The sequence below is a fragment of the Austrofundulus limnaeus genome, unplaced genomic scaffold, assembly GCF_001266775.1.
Source record: "Austrofundulus limnaeus strain Quisiro unplaced genomic scaffold, Austrofundulus_limnaeus-1.0 Scaffold462, whole genome shotgun sequence".
In the NCBI taxonomy this organism is placed as follows: domain Eukaryota; kingdom Metazoa; phylum Chordata; class Actinopteri; order Cyprinodontiformes; family Rivulidae; genus Austrofundulus; species Austrofundulus limnaeus.
The window spans coordinates 307,144-324,121 of NW_013952864.1; the positions used below are offsets into that span (position 1 = coordinate 307,144).

The following is a 16,978-nucleotide window of genomic DNA, read 5'->3' on the forward strand; positions in this document are numbered from 1 at the left end:
AAATAAAGCAGCTCCTTCTGTGTTAATATATATATATATATATTTACAAAACTAAACAGCCTACAGTATTTTTTACAGTCTCTATTTTACAATTAAAATATATGTTTATTAAATAAAGTCAAATGTTACAACTAATCAGAGATCCTTTTAAAGATGACGGCCATTTTTCGCTTGCTCATCAATCTCACATGCAGCGTTCCTCACTCTAAACAGGAGTCAAGCATCATTATACTGCCACCTAAGGGTTGGAGGTGGTATCAATATTAAAAGAAAGATAATCGATATATTGTTTTGTTTTTTAAATATTGATTTTTTACGCACAGGTGACCCACACTTAGACCGACTTTCAAACCTGCAAACTGAGGAGGCATGTTGATGCAACATCACAGACGGAAATGAATATATAGAATATTACCAAAAGGCAAATGACTTTAATGGACAACAGATGGCAACGAAAGAAATTCCTCAGGGCATACAGTTTGTTTCCTGCTAATCTCCCCACTCAGCTCCTTTCCTCTTCTTTGTTCAAATTCAGCTGTCTGTTATATTAACCTCATGACTTGTACTTGCAAGTTGCTGCGTCACAGAAACAATAATACCCAAAATAATGAGAACTTAAACAGAAAACACAAAGGTTGAACAAATTTCATTACACTTTTGTTTTTAATGAGCGGCGGGGAGTGCAAGCCTCCTGATGTGAAAAAAAAACATTCAAGCAAAAAAAAGATAAAATCTCAACTCAATTAACACGAAAAAAGTGAAAATTAAGTGTTTTTACGGGCTGTTTGAGCACAAGTTTTCCCTGCCGCTCGTCTCGTGAACCTCGGAGACCTTGGCGAAGTTAAAAATAAACGAAAGCAGCTGTGACATACTGTGAGCTCATGGAGGCTGACTCATGATGGTGACATAATTGGCATACATGAGCAAGGTTGTGTGAGCGACCTTAAGGCTTTTGGTTTCCCTTCCCGAGCCATCAAATCCGAAATAAAACAAAAAAATAAATAGAACCGCCATACATATGATAATCTATAGACGAATAGCAGCATTGCGATAATTCATCTGTTCAGCAGCTTTTTGTGCCGTTTGTTCTGTTTTCCCTGTGAATCTGTGCGTATTTGTGTGCAAACACAACAGCAAGTGAAGGGAAGTTCTCTTACATGCTTTCAGGAAGCTAAAATACTGTTTTTTTTTCTTCCCGTTAAAGATTAACTTGCAAATGAGGCTCACAAACAGGAAGCACACTTGTACTCCGGGCAAAAACACACACACAAAACATGAAAAAAATAAAAAAATAACCGTTCAATGAAGTGGTTTCCTAAAAGCGAAGTACACTCATGGGTGACAATACAACAATACACTGGACCACCACGGACATGGTGCATGTATAATTTAGTCATATTCTTTTTTATTATCATAGCTATTATTCCGGTTCTTGTGCAACTGCTACATAATGACTCACATTCAAGATATTTTGTCACTCAGGAACAGCTAAAAGGTATAAAAACAAAAATAATCATTTATACGGTCTGAAATCAAATATGGTCCATGTATGTGAATTCATAACAGAAACATTGAGCCTGGACACGTCACCATTGTTAAAACGCGATAGCATGACAGGAAAAAATAAAAACAAAAAAAATACTGTTCAAAGAACAAAACATATACTTCAATGTGACAAAACACCAGCTGGTAAGATTAAGTAAGGACTGGTGGGTTATTCTTTTTTTCTTTTTTGTCTTTTAATAACAAATTAAATACACATATTGCATGTCACTAAAGCAACGCCCATTACAGGTCAATTTTTACGATCACCATTTTGGTATAAGCAAATCAAAAAAACATAACAAAAAAAGTAAGTAAATTTGAAATCAACATCAGACGAAACCTGTTTTGTTTTTTTTCTCAATCATATGAATACTTAACACCCACAGTATAAGTTAATAAAGTCAAGCTACTGTATATAAATACATCACCAGCATGCACAATATTGAATAAGCAATATTATTGTCGTCATCTTACACTGAAGAAACAGTATAGTAGGCAAGTGCATTTAATAAAACAAACACATAAGTAAACCACAAACTCTGAAGCTGCTTTTAATGATTTTTTTTTTGAATTTTCCTTTTTATTAAGTCTCTGCCTTTAATAATCTTTACTTCCAAACAAATCAATGGTTCCAGTGACGTAACAGTTTACCTGCAATATTTTACGGGAATCAATTTTGTTATTCTACTCCGAATTCTAACTTTGGTTTAATTTATCCTCTAAAATTTTGGGAAATTTTTACCTTTTTTTTAACTCGCCGCGGCTTTCTTCTTTTTATTATCGGAACCGACGCAAATGATTTTTGTGAGGCATTCCCGTTCAAGTGTTTTCTCTCTCTCTCTCTCTTTCTCTCAAGTGACTCAAATGCAGCTCTATCACGCAAAAAACCTAAGTAAGCAGCTTTTATCTTGACAGAACAAGATCAGTTTCAATGCCAGTGTGAGGCTGCCCTTTCAATCCAACAACCACCACTTCAGGCTGATTGAGTGGTTTTGGCAAATGTCAAAGAGAAAATCAAGAAAACAGAGGCCCCTCCCCCCTTTTTCAACCGTATATATATATTTCTATATATATTTAAACTAAGATTTAACCTCCACTCCCACCTCTCTTTCGATTCTTTTCTTTTAACACATGGAAAAATAAAGAACTGCTGCTGCGGTAGTATCGTCGGCAAAAGCGGCTGCCAAAGTCCACCGGCCCTTCGTAATTACTTTTTTCTTTTTAAAACGCGCATTTTTTTGTTTTATTTTTTTTCAAACCCTCTCTCTCTCTTTGACTTTAATTGTTGCCCTCCCCGCCCTCGTCGTCCTGCTGGTCACTTGTCCACAGTGTCAAGTTGTCTCGCAGCAGCTGCATGATGAGAGTGGAGTCTTTGTAGGAGTCCTCGTTGAGGGTGTCGAGCTCGGCGATGGCGTCATCAAAGGCGGTCTTGGCCAGGTGGCAGGCCTGCTCGGGGGCGTTCTGGATCTCGTAGTAAAACACGGAGTAGTTGAGCGCCAGGCCCAGGCGGATGGGGTGGGTGGGCTGCATGTGCTCCTTGCTGATCTCGTGCGCCTCGTTGTAGGCCTTCTCCGACGACTCCACCACCGTGGCCCTCTTCTCCCCCGTGGCCACCTCGGCCAGGTAGCGGTAGTAGTCGCCCTTCATCTTCAGGTAGAACACCTTGCTCTCGTGCTGCGTGTCGCTGCAGTTCTTGATCAGGAAGTTGTCCAGGAGGTTGAGCACGTCCTGGCACACGGCCTCCAGCTCCTTCTCGATCTTCTCCCGGTAGGCCCTCACCATCTCGATCTTCTTCTCGTTGCCGTCGGCGGAGGTCTTCTGCTCGATGCTGGAGATCACCCGCCAGGAGGAGCGGCGGGCGCCCACCACGTTCTTGTAGGCCACGGACAGGAGGTTCCTCTCCTCGTTGGACAGGGCCTCGTTCAGCTCCGTCACCTGGAGGGGGGGAAAAAAAGGAGAATGCACACTCACTTTTTGACTCTTCTTGCAGCTAAACGAACCTAATCTACACACAAAAAAAAAATCAGATAATGACTTAGAGCGCCAGCACGGCAATGAGAGTACGAGCAATAATTCACCCGCCATGTGCGAATCCCAGTTTCCATGGCAATCTATTCATTCAGCGCACTAGTAGCTCCAGCTGCAACGTGTGCAGCTAATGCCAGTTAGCGAGAAATGATATTCAAGACAGTCGTTGGCAGCAGAGATAGCGAGGGGAGGGGGGCTGTTCACACGAGCGCTCAGAGGGGCAGCTGCGGTGTAAGTGAAAACCATCACCGCATCGAAAAGGTTCACGTGTCCCACTGACCTTCTCTCTGGCTCCGGGTGACCTTTTTACCTTTTTAAAGCTCCACGCCGTGACATCACTCTGACTCCGGCTGGTAAATTTAGATAGGGACGAGCCTTAGCAAAAGGATGATATTAAGGTTTTGTTTGACTTTTTTCTTCTTTTTTTGGCGTATAACCCTTCCACCAAGACAGAAAAGGTAATGAGACGAGGGTAAAGGCGGCACCTGGTGACGTCACAACCAGGAGATGTAGCTCAACCTCACGTTTGGAAGAAGCAGGAAGTCCTTCCTGAGTCTTTTTGAGGGTTTTGGTCAATGCGTCCCTGTGGTTTTAAAGTAACTACTCATGAGCGTTTCTATTATTAATATTCATCAAATGCAGCAGCGGCATCTCCACATACATGTTTCATGAGGAACACAGAGATGACGGCCTCTCGTTTGTCATTTCAGTTCAGGATTTTTTTTTCTTTCTTTCTTTATGGCCAATTGTGACCTTCAGAAATCCAGGCATCCATTGGCCAGTGCCTACCTTTTAATTATCATTTAACAAAATAGAACTGCTTAAGTTAAACTTACAAGAATGTCATTCATTTTCCTGCCTTGTAATCAGTTTAATAATCAGTCTGTCTCCAGCTGGAAGTCAAAGGGATTCCCTTTGATTAAAGAGTGAGCATATACACCCCTGCTTAAAAAAAAACGAAAAAAATTATATAAAAGGCCCAGTTTGGACCGCACTGACATGGCAGACTGTTTAAAGGGAAAAGGAATCCTTCCCTGCTCGAGCACCGGCCCACCTCCCTGCAACCAGAAACCCCTCCTGTGACAAAATGATCCACTATGTGGGGGGGTGGGGCTCCATCGCTCCTGAGGAACATAAAACAAAATGTCCCTCCTTTATGGTTTAATCTGGATGCGTGAGCTACAAAGGCCCGGCTCCACAGAAACATGGGCGCTGATGTGACACAGCAGTTTTTGGGTGAATCCAGTCCAAGAATGCCCTTAAAGCAGGAGAGAGGTGGGGAGGGGGTGGCAGACAAAAGGCTCGGTCCTCACCAAGCTAATGTCATCCTCTAAGCATCAAACCGTCTAACTGTGGCTGTTAATAAAAAAAATTAATGAATTAATTATTAAATAAAAGGAAGAGAGGATGGCAGGAATCTGATCACACCGAATCACTGCAATATGACAAAGAATATTCTGGAGCGGTTCTGCTGCCTCCTACATTTGTTTAAAGGGAGGAGCATCATGCTCTGAAAAAACCCCCTCCTTATTCAAAGAATCTGAATTATCTTTATAATTGATGTGACAAAGAGAAAAGGAGGAGGAGGCATTTTTCACATGGCTTCCATCAGCAGGGAGGCTCCTATAATTCAGCAGAAAGGAGGAAGAGGAGGAGAAATAATAGAAATGAATCAGAAGATGCTCTTCCTCAGCTCAGGCCTGGTTTCATTGTAATAACCTTTGGTGGAGGCGACAGAAAGGCACCGCCCAAACAGCACCAGAACCCGGCTTGGCTTGTTTAAAAAAAAAGGAGGAGGAGGAGGGTGGTCTGAGCTGGCACTGCAACCCAATAAAGGCATTAAATATTATGTCAAACCCGCGCTTCTTCTTCTGCGGTTAAAGTCAGATTTGCAGCCCACCACAGCAAATTTCTCAGATTAAAATCTGGGCTGTGTCCACTCACCGACTTCATTGCAGCTGCCATGTCGTCATATCTCTCAGCCTGCTCGGCCAGCCTGGCTTTCTGCACCAGCTGCTCGCGGTCGACCATGATGTTTCTCAGGTGATCTTCCTCAGGTGATGTCTCTCAGCTGATGTTCGGTTGCTCGAGCTGCTCCACGCGCCTGGTGCTGTTTTGTCTTTTTGTTTTTAATTGAACCGTGGATGAAACGGCGGATATTCGGAGTGGGCTCGGGGCTGCAGCTGTTCCCTGCTGTCTGTCTGAGCTCCGCGCAGACGGGACACCCTCTCCTCTCTCTTCTACCCTGCCTTCCTCCTCCTCCTCCTCCTCCTCACACTCTCTCCACGGGCTGCGTCATCACTCGGGAAGGTGGGAGGCTGAGCCGATGATGTAACACTCCATACATGGGAAGCAGAGCGCCAGCAGCGCTGAACGCAAGGCCTGATGGGAAGTGAAGTGTTGTAATGCAGAATTCTCTGCTGGCTGTAAAACTGTACAGAAGCCAAATTGTACAGTTATGTTCTAAAAATATATAACTAATACATCAAACTAATGACATAATTTATTATAATTATAAGATATTATCTCATAAGTCATTATTTAAAGGCAGTATCTCATAGCCATTTCTATTTCACAATGTTAACACACATTATTAACGTGTGATACAGTATTTTTCCTGCAATACATGTATTTCATAATCATGATTACTATGTGAGCTACACAAAAAGTGATACAATTTTAGGTTCTTTATATTTTCTTTTCTCTCTTTTTCACTTAAAATAAAATGATTGTAGATAACTTGTTTGAAATTAATCAAACAAACAAATCTGATAAGATAATGCAATTCAAAGACAGATTTTTAGGATATCATAAATATAAAATAATTTATAAGTGTTTTTTAAATACTATATCATAATTTTGAGATGTCACATAATGATCAGATACTTACTACTTTGAAGTCCTTTTTTTGAGAAAGTATCTCATCTTTAATAGATACCAATACATTTTTGTAAATTCAAACACTTTCTCATATGTTTCACTTGAATTGGCGGCAACCCTCGAACCCGCTGGTGGACACCAGCAGTGAGGGATGCTGCCAGGCTGAAGAAGGAGTCCTATCTGGTGTTTTTGGCCTGTGGGACTYTGGAAGCAGCCGATAGGTATCGGCAGTTCAAGCGGACTGTGGCTCGGGTGGTCGCTGAGGCAATAACTCGGGCATGGGAGGAGTTCGGAGAGGCCACGGAAAAAGACTTACAAACGGCCTCGAGGCGATTCTGGTCCACCATCCGGCGTCTCAGGGGGAAAAGCGGTTCGCCACCAACACTATTTATGGTGGGGATGGTGCGCTGCTGACCTCAACTCGGGACGTTGTGGGTCGGTGGGTAGAATACTTCGAAGACCTCCTCAATTCTACCGACATGTCTTCGCATGAGGAAGCAGAGCCTGAGGAGCCTGGGTTGGACTCTCCAGTCTTTGTTGCTGAGGTCACTGAGGTGGTTAAAAAGCTCCTCGGTGGCAAGGCGCTGGGGGTGGATGAGATTCTCCCGGAGTTCCTTAAGGCTTTGGATGTTGTGGGGTTGCGTTGGTTGACACGACTCTACAATATTGCGTGGACAACAGGAGCAGTTGTCCTGGATTGGCAGACCGGGGTGGTGGTCCCCATATTTAAAAAGGGGGACCGCAGAGTGTGTTCCAACTATAGGGGGATCACAATTCTAAGCCTCCCTGGTAAGGTCTATTCGGGGGTTCTGGAGAGGAGGGTTCGTTGGATAGTCGAATCTCAGATTGAGGAAGAGCAGTTTGGTTTTCGTCCTGGTCGTGGAATAGCGGACCAGCTCTACACCCTCAGCAGGGTCCTGGAGGGTGCATGGGAGTTCGCTCAACCAGTCTACATGTGTTTTGTGGACTTGGAGAAGGCGTTCGAACGTGTCCCTCAGGGATTCCTGTGGGGGGTACTCTGGGAGTATGGGGTACCAGCCTCATTGATATGGGCTGTTAGGGCCCTGTCTGACCGGTGCCAGAGCTTGGTCCGCATTGCCGATAGTAAGTTGGACTCATTTCCAGTGAGAGTTGGACTTCGCCAAAGTTGCCCTTTGTCACCGATTCTGTTCTTAACTTTTATGGACAGAATTTCTAGGTGCAGCCAAGGTGTTGAGGGGATCCTTTTTGGTGGCTGTAGGATGGCATCTCTGCTTTTTGCGGATGATGTGGTCCTGTTGGCTTCATCGGAACGAGATCTGCAGCTGTCGCTGGAGCGGTTCGCAGTCGAGTGTGAAGCGACCGGGATGAGGATCAGTGCCTCCAAATCTGAGACCATGGTCTTGAGCCAGAAACCGGTAAGGTGCCTCCTCTGGGTAGGGGAGGAGGTCCTGCCCCAAGTGGTGGAGTTTAAGTATCTCTGGGTCTTGTTCACGAATGAGGGGAAAATGGAGCGGGAGATCGACTGGCGGATTGGTGCTGCATCTGCAGTGATGCGGGCGCTGTATCGGTCTGTCGCGGTGAAGCGAGTGCTGATCCAGAAGGCAAAGCTCTTGATTTACCAGTCAATGTTCCTACCCTCATCTATGGTCACGAGCTTTGGGAAGTGACCAAAAGAATGAGATCGCGGCTGAAATGAGTTTCCTCCACATGGTGTCTGGGCTCTCCATTAGAGTTAGGATCTCAAAATGATGTGATCCACTATTTTGAGTGTCTCATCATTATTTGTAAATTAGAACAGCTTCTCAAACATTTTACCTGAATACTGAGCCATTATTTTTAGTTACATTGTCACAACGATCAAATAGGTCAATATTTTTAGGAAAGTATATCAAAATCATGTGTTTATTAGTTTTTTTAAATGTTTTTATATCAAAGTGGAAATGTCTTTCATAACATCCAGCTGAGCTTGTTTCAGTTTTTGGATCTGTGAACGTTGGTCAGGTTCTGGTTGAGAATTAACCCTTCTGGTCCAACTCATTGACAAATTATATAATATGAGACCAGTGGTTCTTGAACTTTTCATGCCTCACTCACATTTTGTGGTGTGTGTGCCTGGCTTTTGTTACCTTTTCTGGTATAATCCACCTTGTCAGAACCATTAGTCATTTTGGAGACCTGAACCTCAGTGACCTACACAAGGTCAGGTCAGTGAAAAAGACCTGACTGATTCAGGCAAATCCCAATCCCCCTCTCCATGGTGAGTTCTGTCTAGATGCAGGTCTCATGCCCAGATGTAGGACCAACAGACTAAAAAACCCAGTTATCCTGCAGCAATCAGACTTTTTAATGAACATTGGTGATTTTTTATTTGTACTGGTATTTTAATGTTTTTATGTCTTGCCTAGCATGAATGTTTTATGTTTATTGACTGATTTGAACTAATATAATAGAACATCATTGGTGAGTTAGTCTACAGAAATGAATGGAAGTCAATACACGGTCCTAATAAGACATACAAACCTGTGCGTGTGTTGTGCAGGAGAAATAATAAAGAGACACCAGTTTCTGTGTCACTGAAATGAGACTAATAGCCTCGCCTAAAAATTTTCTAGGTCAGTATATTGTGTGGAACTGGTTAACAGTACACATAAATATACCAAAAGAGAAAGTAAAAAGTACTGAAAGTTAGTCAAAATTCAAAATATTTATATTTTCCAAACAGTCCATCTCATCTAAGTACTTTTGTTAGTAGCTCCTATTGATGTTTAGTTTTATGTTCATTACATTAAACCATTTAGAGCCATTCTAATCAGGAGCCTCCAAAGACATCATGAAACAGTGGGAATGTCCTTTTATTCAAGACAAATCTTAAACCGATTCTGTTCCTCCAGCAAACATCAGTTCTTGTTGGGTTTATTTCCTGCCTTCTGTACCTGACCTGAACGACTGAAGAGCAAACTCTGCTGGTGGAAGTTTGTAAGTTTTAAATTTCAGATATTAAAAAAAAAGACAGAGAGACAATGTTATTTACTCCAATAGGATTTTTTCATTTGTCTGTGTAAACACAAAGCATTAAAAATCAGACCAGTAAGTGTTCGAAAAGAAAAGAAAAGAAAAGAAAAGAAAAGAAAAGAAAAGAAAAGAAAAGAGAAAGATGACATGATTACATAACAACAATTAAAAAAAACAGCAGTTTGCAATATTTAGCTTTAAGATTGTTATTTATTTGCCTTCTGAAGCTTTTCATTATTAATCTTCTGAATAACTGACCGTATCAAATACAACATTTGTTTATGGTCAGTTATTTTGTTTGTCTTTTCCAAGCATGTAACTGTTCAGAGCGCCCTCTGCTGGCCAAAACAGAGACGACTGTAGAGGTTAAAGATCCAGTTTTAATCTGTTATTAAAACCCGCTAAAAATTAAACTACAAGGTCCAGAAAAAATAAAATGACTATGTCCAGCTTTATTTACTCCTTTGAACACAGTTGTAAAGAGCTGTAGTTACCATGAACAACTAAAATATGTAAACAAGTAGCAAAAAACTAATGAAAGCATAGATTTTATTAATAAAAAATTGAAAGAAAAACGTATAAATAAACAAGATTTTATTTAGATGTGACAAACTACATCTTTCTCTCACAAATATATATATAAACAAAAAGCAAATAAAGTAATAAAATTTGTGTATTTTCTTAGGTGTAATCGTGCTTCTTGGCAATAAATCTAATATTGTTGGAAAGCCAGTTTACATTAGTTAAAAATGCATTTGTGGTTGAGCAGCAGAGTTGAGGGATAGGTCCATGCTGTATGGCAGGGCTATTCAACTGACGGCCTGCGGGCCACATATTGTAAGTGGCAATAGTTTGGCCTGCCAGTTGGTTCATTCATCTCTTAAACCCAAACCCTTACTCTAGGTTTTTTAGTTAAACATAGACATGTTTGGTATCTGCAGAAATGTCAGAATCTTGGCTAGAAGCTGGTAAAATCTGTTTCTATGAACATCCAAGACAGCTAAAACTACAAGCAGTTGACGATAAAACTATGAAATTAAAAATACATTTGGTTTAAAAAAATTGGCAAGTCAGAGATGTACAAATAATATGTGTGTTAAATAGGAGACATAATGTGTTATTTTTGTTTTGATATTGTTTTACTATCACTACATTTATTACATAAGGTTCTCTGTGTATTGTATTCATGATTAAATGCAGCAAAATAAACAATTTCAAAGGTAACAGATCTTTGTAATACTTATTTATTAATACTTATAATGACTTTAATTGCTGGATGTTCAGCCCCTCAGCTGTTGGCCTGCTTTAACTGTGGCCCCCGGAGCAGTTTAGTTAAATAACCCTGCTGTTTGGTGACACTACATGTTTATTTTATCAGAACTATACTCCTAACTGAGAACATTTAAAATTACAAGATATTAACTGCTCATTGCCTTTCTAAACAACTTCACTTCAAAAGATCTAGAGTAACAGAGCTGAGGATCAATTTACCAACTTTTTAAATGAAATGTGACAAAACAGGCCTGAAAACAGTTCAGATCTGGTTTCACATCTTGAACTCGAGCTTTGTTTGTGTCTGAAACGAACGCTCAGCTAACCGTTGATACGTTTCCTCTGATCCCAGATCAGATTATCACCTGTTGACACACAGGAGGTCAAAACAGGAAGTGTTGATTTAAACTGGGTCAAGTCATGTCAGGACGAAGAAAAGGAGGAGGAGTCAGAGAAAAGATCAGCTTCAACCAAATCATGTAGTTTGAGTTTTAAAGACTAAAAAAAACACCTGATTTATGTTTGTGTTCCTCCAGCTTCATGATGCGTTAAATAAAAACTTGATGATTTGATGATTTCACTCTGTTTTCTTTTTGTTTGCCAGTGTCTCGCTGCTCAGTCTTTGCTGAACGGACGAATCTGTCTCCTCTGCTTTAAAGAGGATTAAAGCTCCTTCTGCTTAGCTTGGTTACCTGAAATTAGCCTGCAGATCAGGAGCGTTCAGCCGCCCGCAGCGGCCATCTGTCTGCCTCCTGGACGCCCGGGAGCTGCTGGACATGGAGATGAGGCTGGAGCTGGACGTTCTGATATTCCCAGACGAGGTGAGGGTGGCCACTCCGGAGGACCTCCTGGAGTGGGAGCTGGAGACGGCCAGCCAGGCGTCCATCCCCACCGTCCGTCTCTTCGTGGCCCTCTACCCCTACAACCCCGCCGCCATGTCCCCCAACTACGAGACGGCTGCGGAGGAGCTGCCCTTTGTGCCCGGTCAGATCATCAAGGTAACAAACCTCTTATTGTGTTTCCTGATGGCTTCTCTGAAACGCTGCTTCCTGTGACACCAGCTCGTCTGTGTTTCCTGTTGCTGCTCGTTCATGTGATTTACCGCCTGTTTTTCACCGAACCCTGCTGCAGCGTGCACGCAAGCACGCACATTCCTGTTCCTTCTGCCTCCAGAGCCTGAAAACAAGCCGATAACAAATGAAAATAACTCCTCTGCTCAGGTGTTCGGGGACACGGATGCTGATGGCTTCTACCACGGCGAGTCCGGGGGTCTCTCCGGTTTCGTGCCCAGCAACATGGTGGCTGAGATCCCGGTGGACGACGAGTACCTGAAGCATCTTCTCTTGCAGCAGGGCTTCCTGCCTGTGGACCACACAGGTACCAGAACAACACCTGAGGCAGGTGCCTGACACTCGTGTTTGAAACGTGTTTTTATGGAGCAGGGATGTCGTTAAGCTCGAGTCTGAGCGACACGAGAAGTGTTCCTGATGACGTGGTCGTTCGGAGAATGGTGGCCTTGTTCGACTACGACCCGTGGGAAAGCTCGCCCAACTCGGACAGCGACGTAAGCACCTCGAATTAACACTCTGTAAACTCAGAAACACCAAGAGTAACACTGAACTGTGTGGTCCTGCAGGCTGAGCTCGGCTTCCGATCGGGAGACATCATCTACGTGTTGGGTGACATGGACCCAGACGGGTTTTATTACGTGAGTCTTTATTCTTGTTTTATTTTAAAAAAACACACACACAACAGGTTCTCACAGAGGCTCACGTTAAATTTACTTTCAGGGAGATCTTCACGGTCGACGAGGTTTGGTTCCATCGAACTTCCTGCAGCCGTTACCCTGGAATTAGAAAAAAACAACTACCAAATGCCAAGTTTCAGCTTTTATTAACTACCAGCTCAAAATGTGTTTTATTTTTATAAAATAGTGTAATAAGGATTTCACATCAAGCAGTTTGTCAGATACGTCCCTTTATTAGGTTTCAAGAAAGAAAATCACATTTTGTGCGTAAATGATGGTAAAAACACAAATTATATTATTTTAAAACACAAAAATACAAATGAATGTTTTTATTTGTTAGCTGAATTTTATTCAGACTCACAAAAAACTAAACAGAGAATGAAAATAAAAGATTTTAGCCTTAAAAATACACTTTTAATCTCAGTTTTATGCAGACCAGAGTGTATAAATATAGTTTCTTAATGCCTTATGTTAATAACTTTCTGTGTAGGAAGTAATAAAAATGAGATTTGTAAAGTAAAAACTTTTTTACACTTTTTATTCTGCTTTCTAGTTTTGCACCGTTAACAACAAACCTACATAATATTAAAAACGTTGAGCTGGTTTTCTTCCTCCTCTGTCCTCTGCAGCCAACAGTATACTCATCCATAAAGTAGGAAACACTACACTGAGTACTGAAGTTTAGTAGTGCTTTCTACTTTATGGGTGACAACACTGTACTTCTGGAGCGTCTGCTCGTCTCCCGCCGAAACGCCGAGGAGTCACAGGTTGGGCAAAGACAAGTCCTCACAAACTCAACAGCAGTTTTATAACAAATCGATTAAAAAAAACAAATAAAAATCTTCTGTGGAAATCAAGTTCGTATTAAATGATTTCATCTGAAAAGGAAGGGATTAAAGCAGAGACGATCAGATTATTGAACGTGTCGTCGGGTTCTTACCAGCGTTTGGACTCCAGAGAAGAGAGAAAAACCCAGAAGTGAGTCTGATCTTTTTATTAACCCTGTCTGAGCCACGTGGTTCACACAGGAAGAGCGTCACACACACACACACACACACACACACACACACACACACACACTCATCCTTGTATATGCATCAAACTCAGGACATTGTATTGACTTCCATTCATTGTTGTAATTGTATTTATGCCTAACCCAGACATTTTCCCTAAAATTAACCATCACTGGTCTATAGTTAACCCTAACCTGAACTTAACCCACACCAAACCTCTAAACCGAACTAGTAAAGCACAGCAGAGCTGCAAACAAAGTGAGGACAATGAAGAGGTCCTCACTTTACATCAAAGACCTCACTGTATTGATTAAAAAGCTAACATGGTCCTCACTCCGCAGTAAAAAGCAGTACACACATACGCACACACAAGGAGGAAGTGAACACAAATGTGTGCACACATCCTTTTTTTAGCTGAACTTAAACGTGTTTATTAGAGTCAAATAAAAGAATTTTACTTTATTTTCTTGTTTTGTTTTGTTTTGTTTGTCATGAACCTGCTGCAGGTTTTTATACCTGTTGATTTGTTTTTACGTGTTTGATTTAATGTTCTTTAGGGGTCTGCAACCCACGGCTCTGGAGCCACATGTGGCCCGTCGGTACTTCCTCAATGGCTCTACTGAGCTGCGACCAAAACTACCATAAAGATTAGTCTGATTTAAATTCATAACCGCAACAACAAACAATAAAATGCAAAGAGATTCTTTCTGACCAAGAGCTTGTCTGGTACAAATTTTAAGTAAAGTTTGAAATCTCTGATTAAAAATCCAACAAATTGGCCTGATTTTATCTTCACCTTTGATCACTACACTCACCGGCCACTTTATTAGGTACACCTGTCCAACTGCTCGTTAACACTTAATTTCTAATCAGCCAATCACATGGCGGCAACTCAGTGCATTTAGGCATGTAGACATGGTCAAGACAATCTCCTGCAGTTCAAACCGAGCATCAGTATGGGGAAGAAAGGTGATTTGAGTGCCTTTGAGCGTGGCATGGTTGTTGGTGCCAGAAGGGCTGGTCTGAGTATTTCAGAAACTGCTGATCTACTGGGATTTTCACGCACAACCATCTCTAGGGTTTACAGAGAATGGTCCGAAAAAGAAAAAACATCCAGTGAGCGGCAGTCCTGTGGGCGGAAATGCCTTGTTGATGCCAGAGGTCAGAGGAGAATGGGCAGACTGGTTCGAGCTGATAGAAAGGCAACAGTGACTCAAATAACCACCCGTTACAACCGAGGTAGGCAGAAGAGCATCTCTGAACGCACAGTACGTCGAACTTTGAGGCAGATGGGCTTCAGCAGCAGAAGACCACACCGGGTGCCACTCCTTTCAGCTAAGAACAGGAAACTGAGGCTACAATTTGCACAAGCTCATCRAAATTGGACAAGAGAAGATTGGAAAAACGTTGCTTGGTCTGATGAGTCTCGATTTCTGCTGCGACATTCGGATGGTAGGGTCAGAATTTGGCGTCAACAACATGAAAGCATGGACCCATCCTGCCTTGTATCAACGGTTCAGGCTGGTGGTGGTGGTGTCATGGTGTGGGGAATCTTTTCTTGGCACTCTTTGGGCCCCTTGGTACCAATTGAGCATCGTTGCAACGCCACAGCCTACCTGAGTGTTGTTGCTGACCATGTCTATCCCTTTATGACCACAATGWACCCAACATCTGATGGCTACTTTCAGCAGGATAATGCGCCATGTCATAAAGCTGGAATCATCTCAGACTGGTTTCTTGAACATGACAATGAGTTCACTGTACTCAAATGGCCTCCACAGTCACCAGATCTCAATCCAATAGAGCTTCTTTGGGATGTGGTGGAAAGGGAGATTCGCATCATGGATGTGCAGCCGACAAATCTGCGGCAACTGTGTGATGCCATCATGTCAATATGGACCAAAATCTCTGAGGAATGCTTCCAGCACCTTGTTGAATCTATGCCACGAAGAATTGAGGCAGTTCTGAAGGCAAAAGGGGGTCCAAMCCGTTACTAGCGTGGTGTACCTAATAAAGTGGCCGGTGAGTGTATATCTGATTTATAAAAGCATCACATGAACCTGCTGTGTTTAGATTTCATCATAAGGAGCAAAACGATAAAAAACTGAACTTTAATTTCATAAAGTCACAAACTGAATTAGCTTTTATATGAAGTAGCAGTGGTGGGCAGCACTAATCTAAATATTAACGCACTGAAAACATTAGCAAAAGCTAATCTTAAAGCTCTAATATAATCCAGTTGACACATAAAACATTCTTCAGAGTCAACATGAGAGGATATTTACTGTGTGCAGAACGTTGTCACTTAGTGCCCATGCCGGGCCAAATGGGAGTCACCCGCAGGCCAAATTTGGCCCGCGGGCCTTGAATTTGACACATAACCTTGTAGATAAGTAACACACATGTGAACAAAATGTGTGACAGCTTTCACCCTCAACTGTGAACAATAATGTTGATCAACAACATTTAAAGACCTCAGTTAGTGCTTCTAAATTTAGCAAGTGCTAATCCACTAATTATTTCAAAAAATAGCAAAAACCCTAAAGCACTAATCAAGAAATGAGTTCCCCTATTAGTGCTTTAGGACACTTTATGGGTTCTCAAATGTTTTGGGTCTGATTATCCCTTACCAAGGTGAAAATTTTACCTCCTAAATGCCATGAGAAGATTATCTCTTTGTTTGGTTATGTGTGTTTGTTTCACTAGTGTATTGTTCCCCATATGCATTTTTTTGAATAAAAATCAAATGAACAATTAATTGAAAATCTTTGAGGACACCCAAGATACAACTGGCGGACCCCTGGGGGTCCTGGGACCCCAGTTTGAGAACCTCTGCTTTAGCGGAGCTGTGCCCACCACTGTGAAGTAGTTATAAACAACTACTGAATTCTCTTTATTTGAAGTTTTAAATACATTTTGAGGTGTTTTAAGTAGTGATTAAAGCAAGAATTGATCTTTTGATTGAAAAGTTTGCAGCAGAGCCTTGAAATGATCTGTTTAATCTTTAAAAGCAAATAAACTGTTTCATTCAAATCTGTCTGGTCAGATATTTTGCTAACAGACAGAATCACCTGACGAAGAAGCTTCATTGAAAGTCTCTCAGCGGGAACTTTACGGACTCTGGAGAAAGGCTGGAGCCGCTCGTGGTTCTGCACAGAGATGAGCTTCAGATAAGATCACAGCTCAGCAGGTTACAGGAAGGTTTCCTGTCTTCAGTGACATTTCTGAGAACTCGGCGCGCCTGAATGCGTGTGACAAGGTGTGGGTGGAGGGGGGGGGGATGCAAGGCCTCGTCGTGCAGCGCTCTGCGACGCGCTCTTAGCAGAGCAACCTTTGCAACCAGAGCGCTGGGCGACCCGTGTCCTCTGTTGTCACAACAACCCAGACCTCAGAGTCACACCAAGAGAAACAAGAGGAAGTGTGTGTGTGCGTGTGCGTGTGTGTGTGTGTGTGTGTGTGTGTGTGTGTGTGTGCGTGCGTGCGTGCGTGCGTGTGTGTG

The 16,978-nt window shown here is 42.2% G+C and overlaps 3 protein-coding genes across 3 annotated transcripts in view; 2 read left to right on the forward strand and 1 right to left on the reverse strand.

Moving 5' to 3' along the window:
* The window catches only part of camkk1b (calcium/calmodulin-dependent protein kinase kinase 1, alpha b), a 30,895-nt gene extending 19,488 nt beyond the window's left edge, over positions 1–11,407 (forward strand). The window contains exon 16 of the mRNA XM_014025224.1: positions 11,324–11,407. Within this exon, the coding sequence (XP_013880678.1) occupies positions 11,324–11,348 (25 nt within the window). The 3' untranslated portion in view covers positions 11,349–11,407. The remainder of the gene's footprint in view (positions 1–11,323) is intronic.
* ywhag2 (3-monooxygenase/tryptophan 5-monooxygenase activation protein, gamma polypeptide 2) lies at positions 405–5,874 on the reverse strand. Its single transcript, XM_014025225.1, has 2 exons — positions 5,518–5,874; positions 405–3,480 (listed from the first exon to the last, which is right to left on the reverse strand). The coding sequence occupies exons 1-2, from the start codon at positions 5,602–5,604 to the stop codon at positions 2,824–2,826; spliced, it is 744 nt and encodes a 247-aa protein (XP_013880679.1). The 5' UTR covers positions 5,605–5,874; the 3' UTR covers positions 405–2,823.
* A 67-nt stretch (positions 11,408–11,474) lies between the features above and the next one.
* On the forward strand, positions 11,475–13,100 carry LOC106529735 (RIMS-binding protein 2). The gene is made up of 5 exons (XM_014025226.1): positions 11,475–11,717; positions 11,940–12,096; positions 12,162–12,283; positions 12,356–12,427; positions 12,510–13,100. Exons 1-5 carry the CDS (start codon positions 11,496–11,498, stop codon positions 12,573–12,575), a joined length of 639 nt encoding a protein of 212 aa, XP_013880680.1. The 5' UTR covers positions 11,475–11,495; the 3' UTR covers positions 12,576–13,100.
* The last annotated feature ends 3,878 nt before the right edge of the window (positions 13,101–16,978 follow it).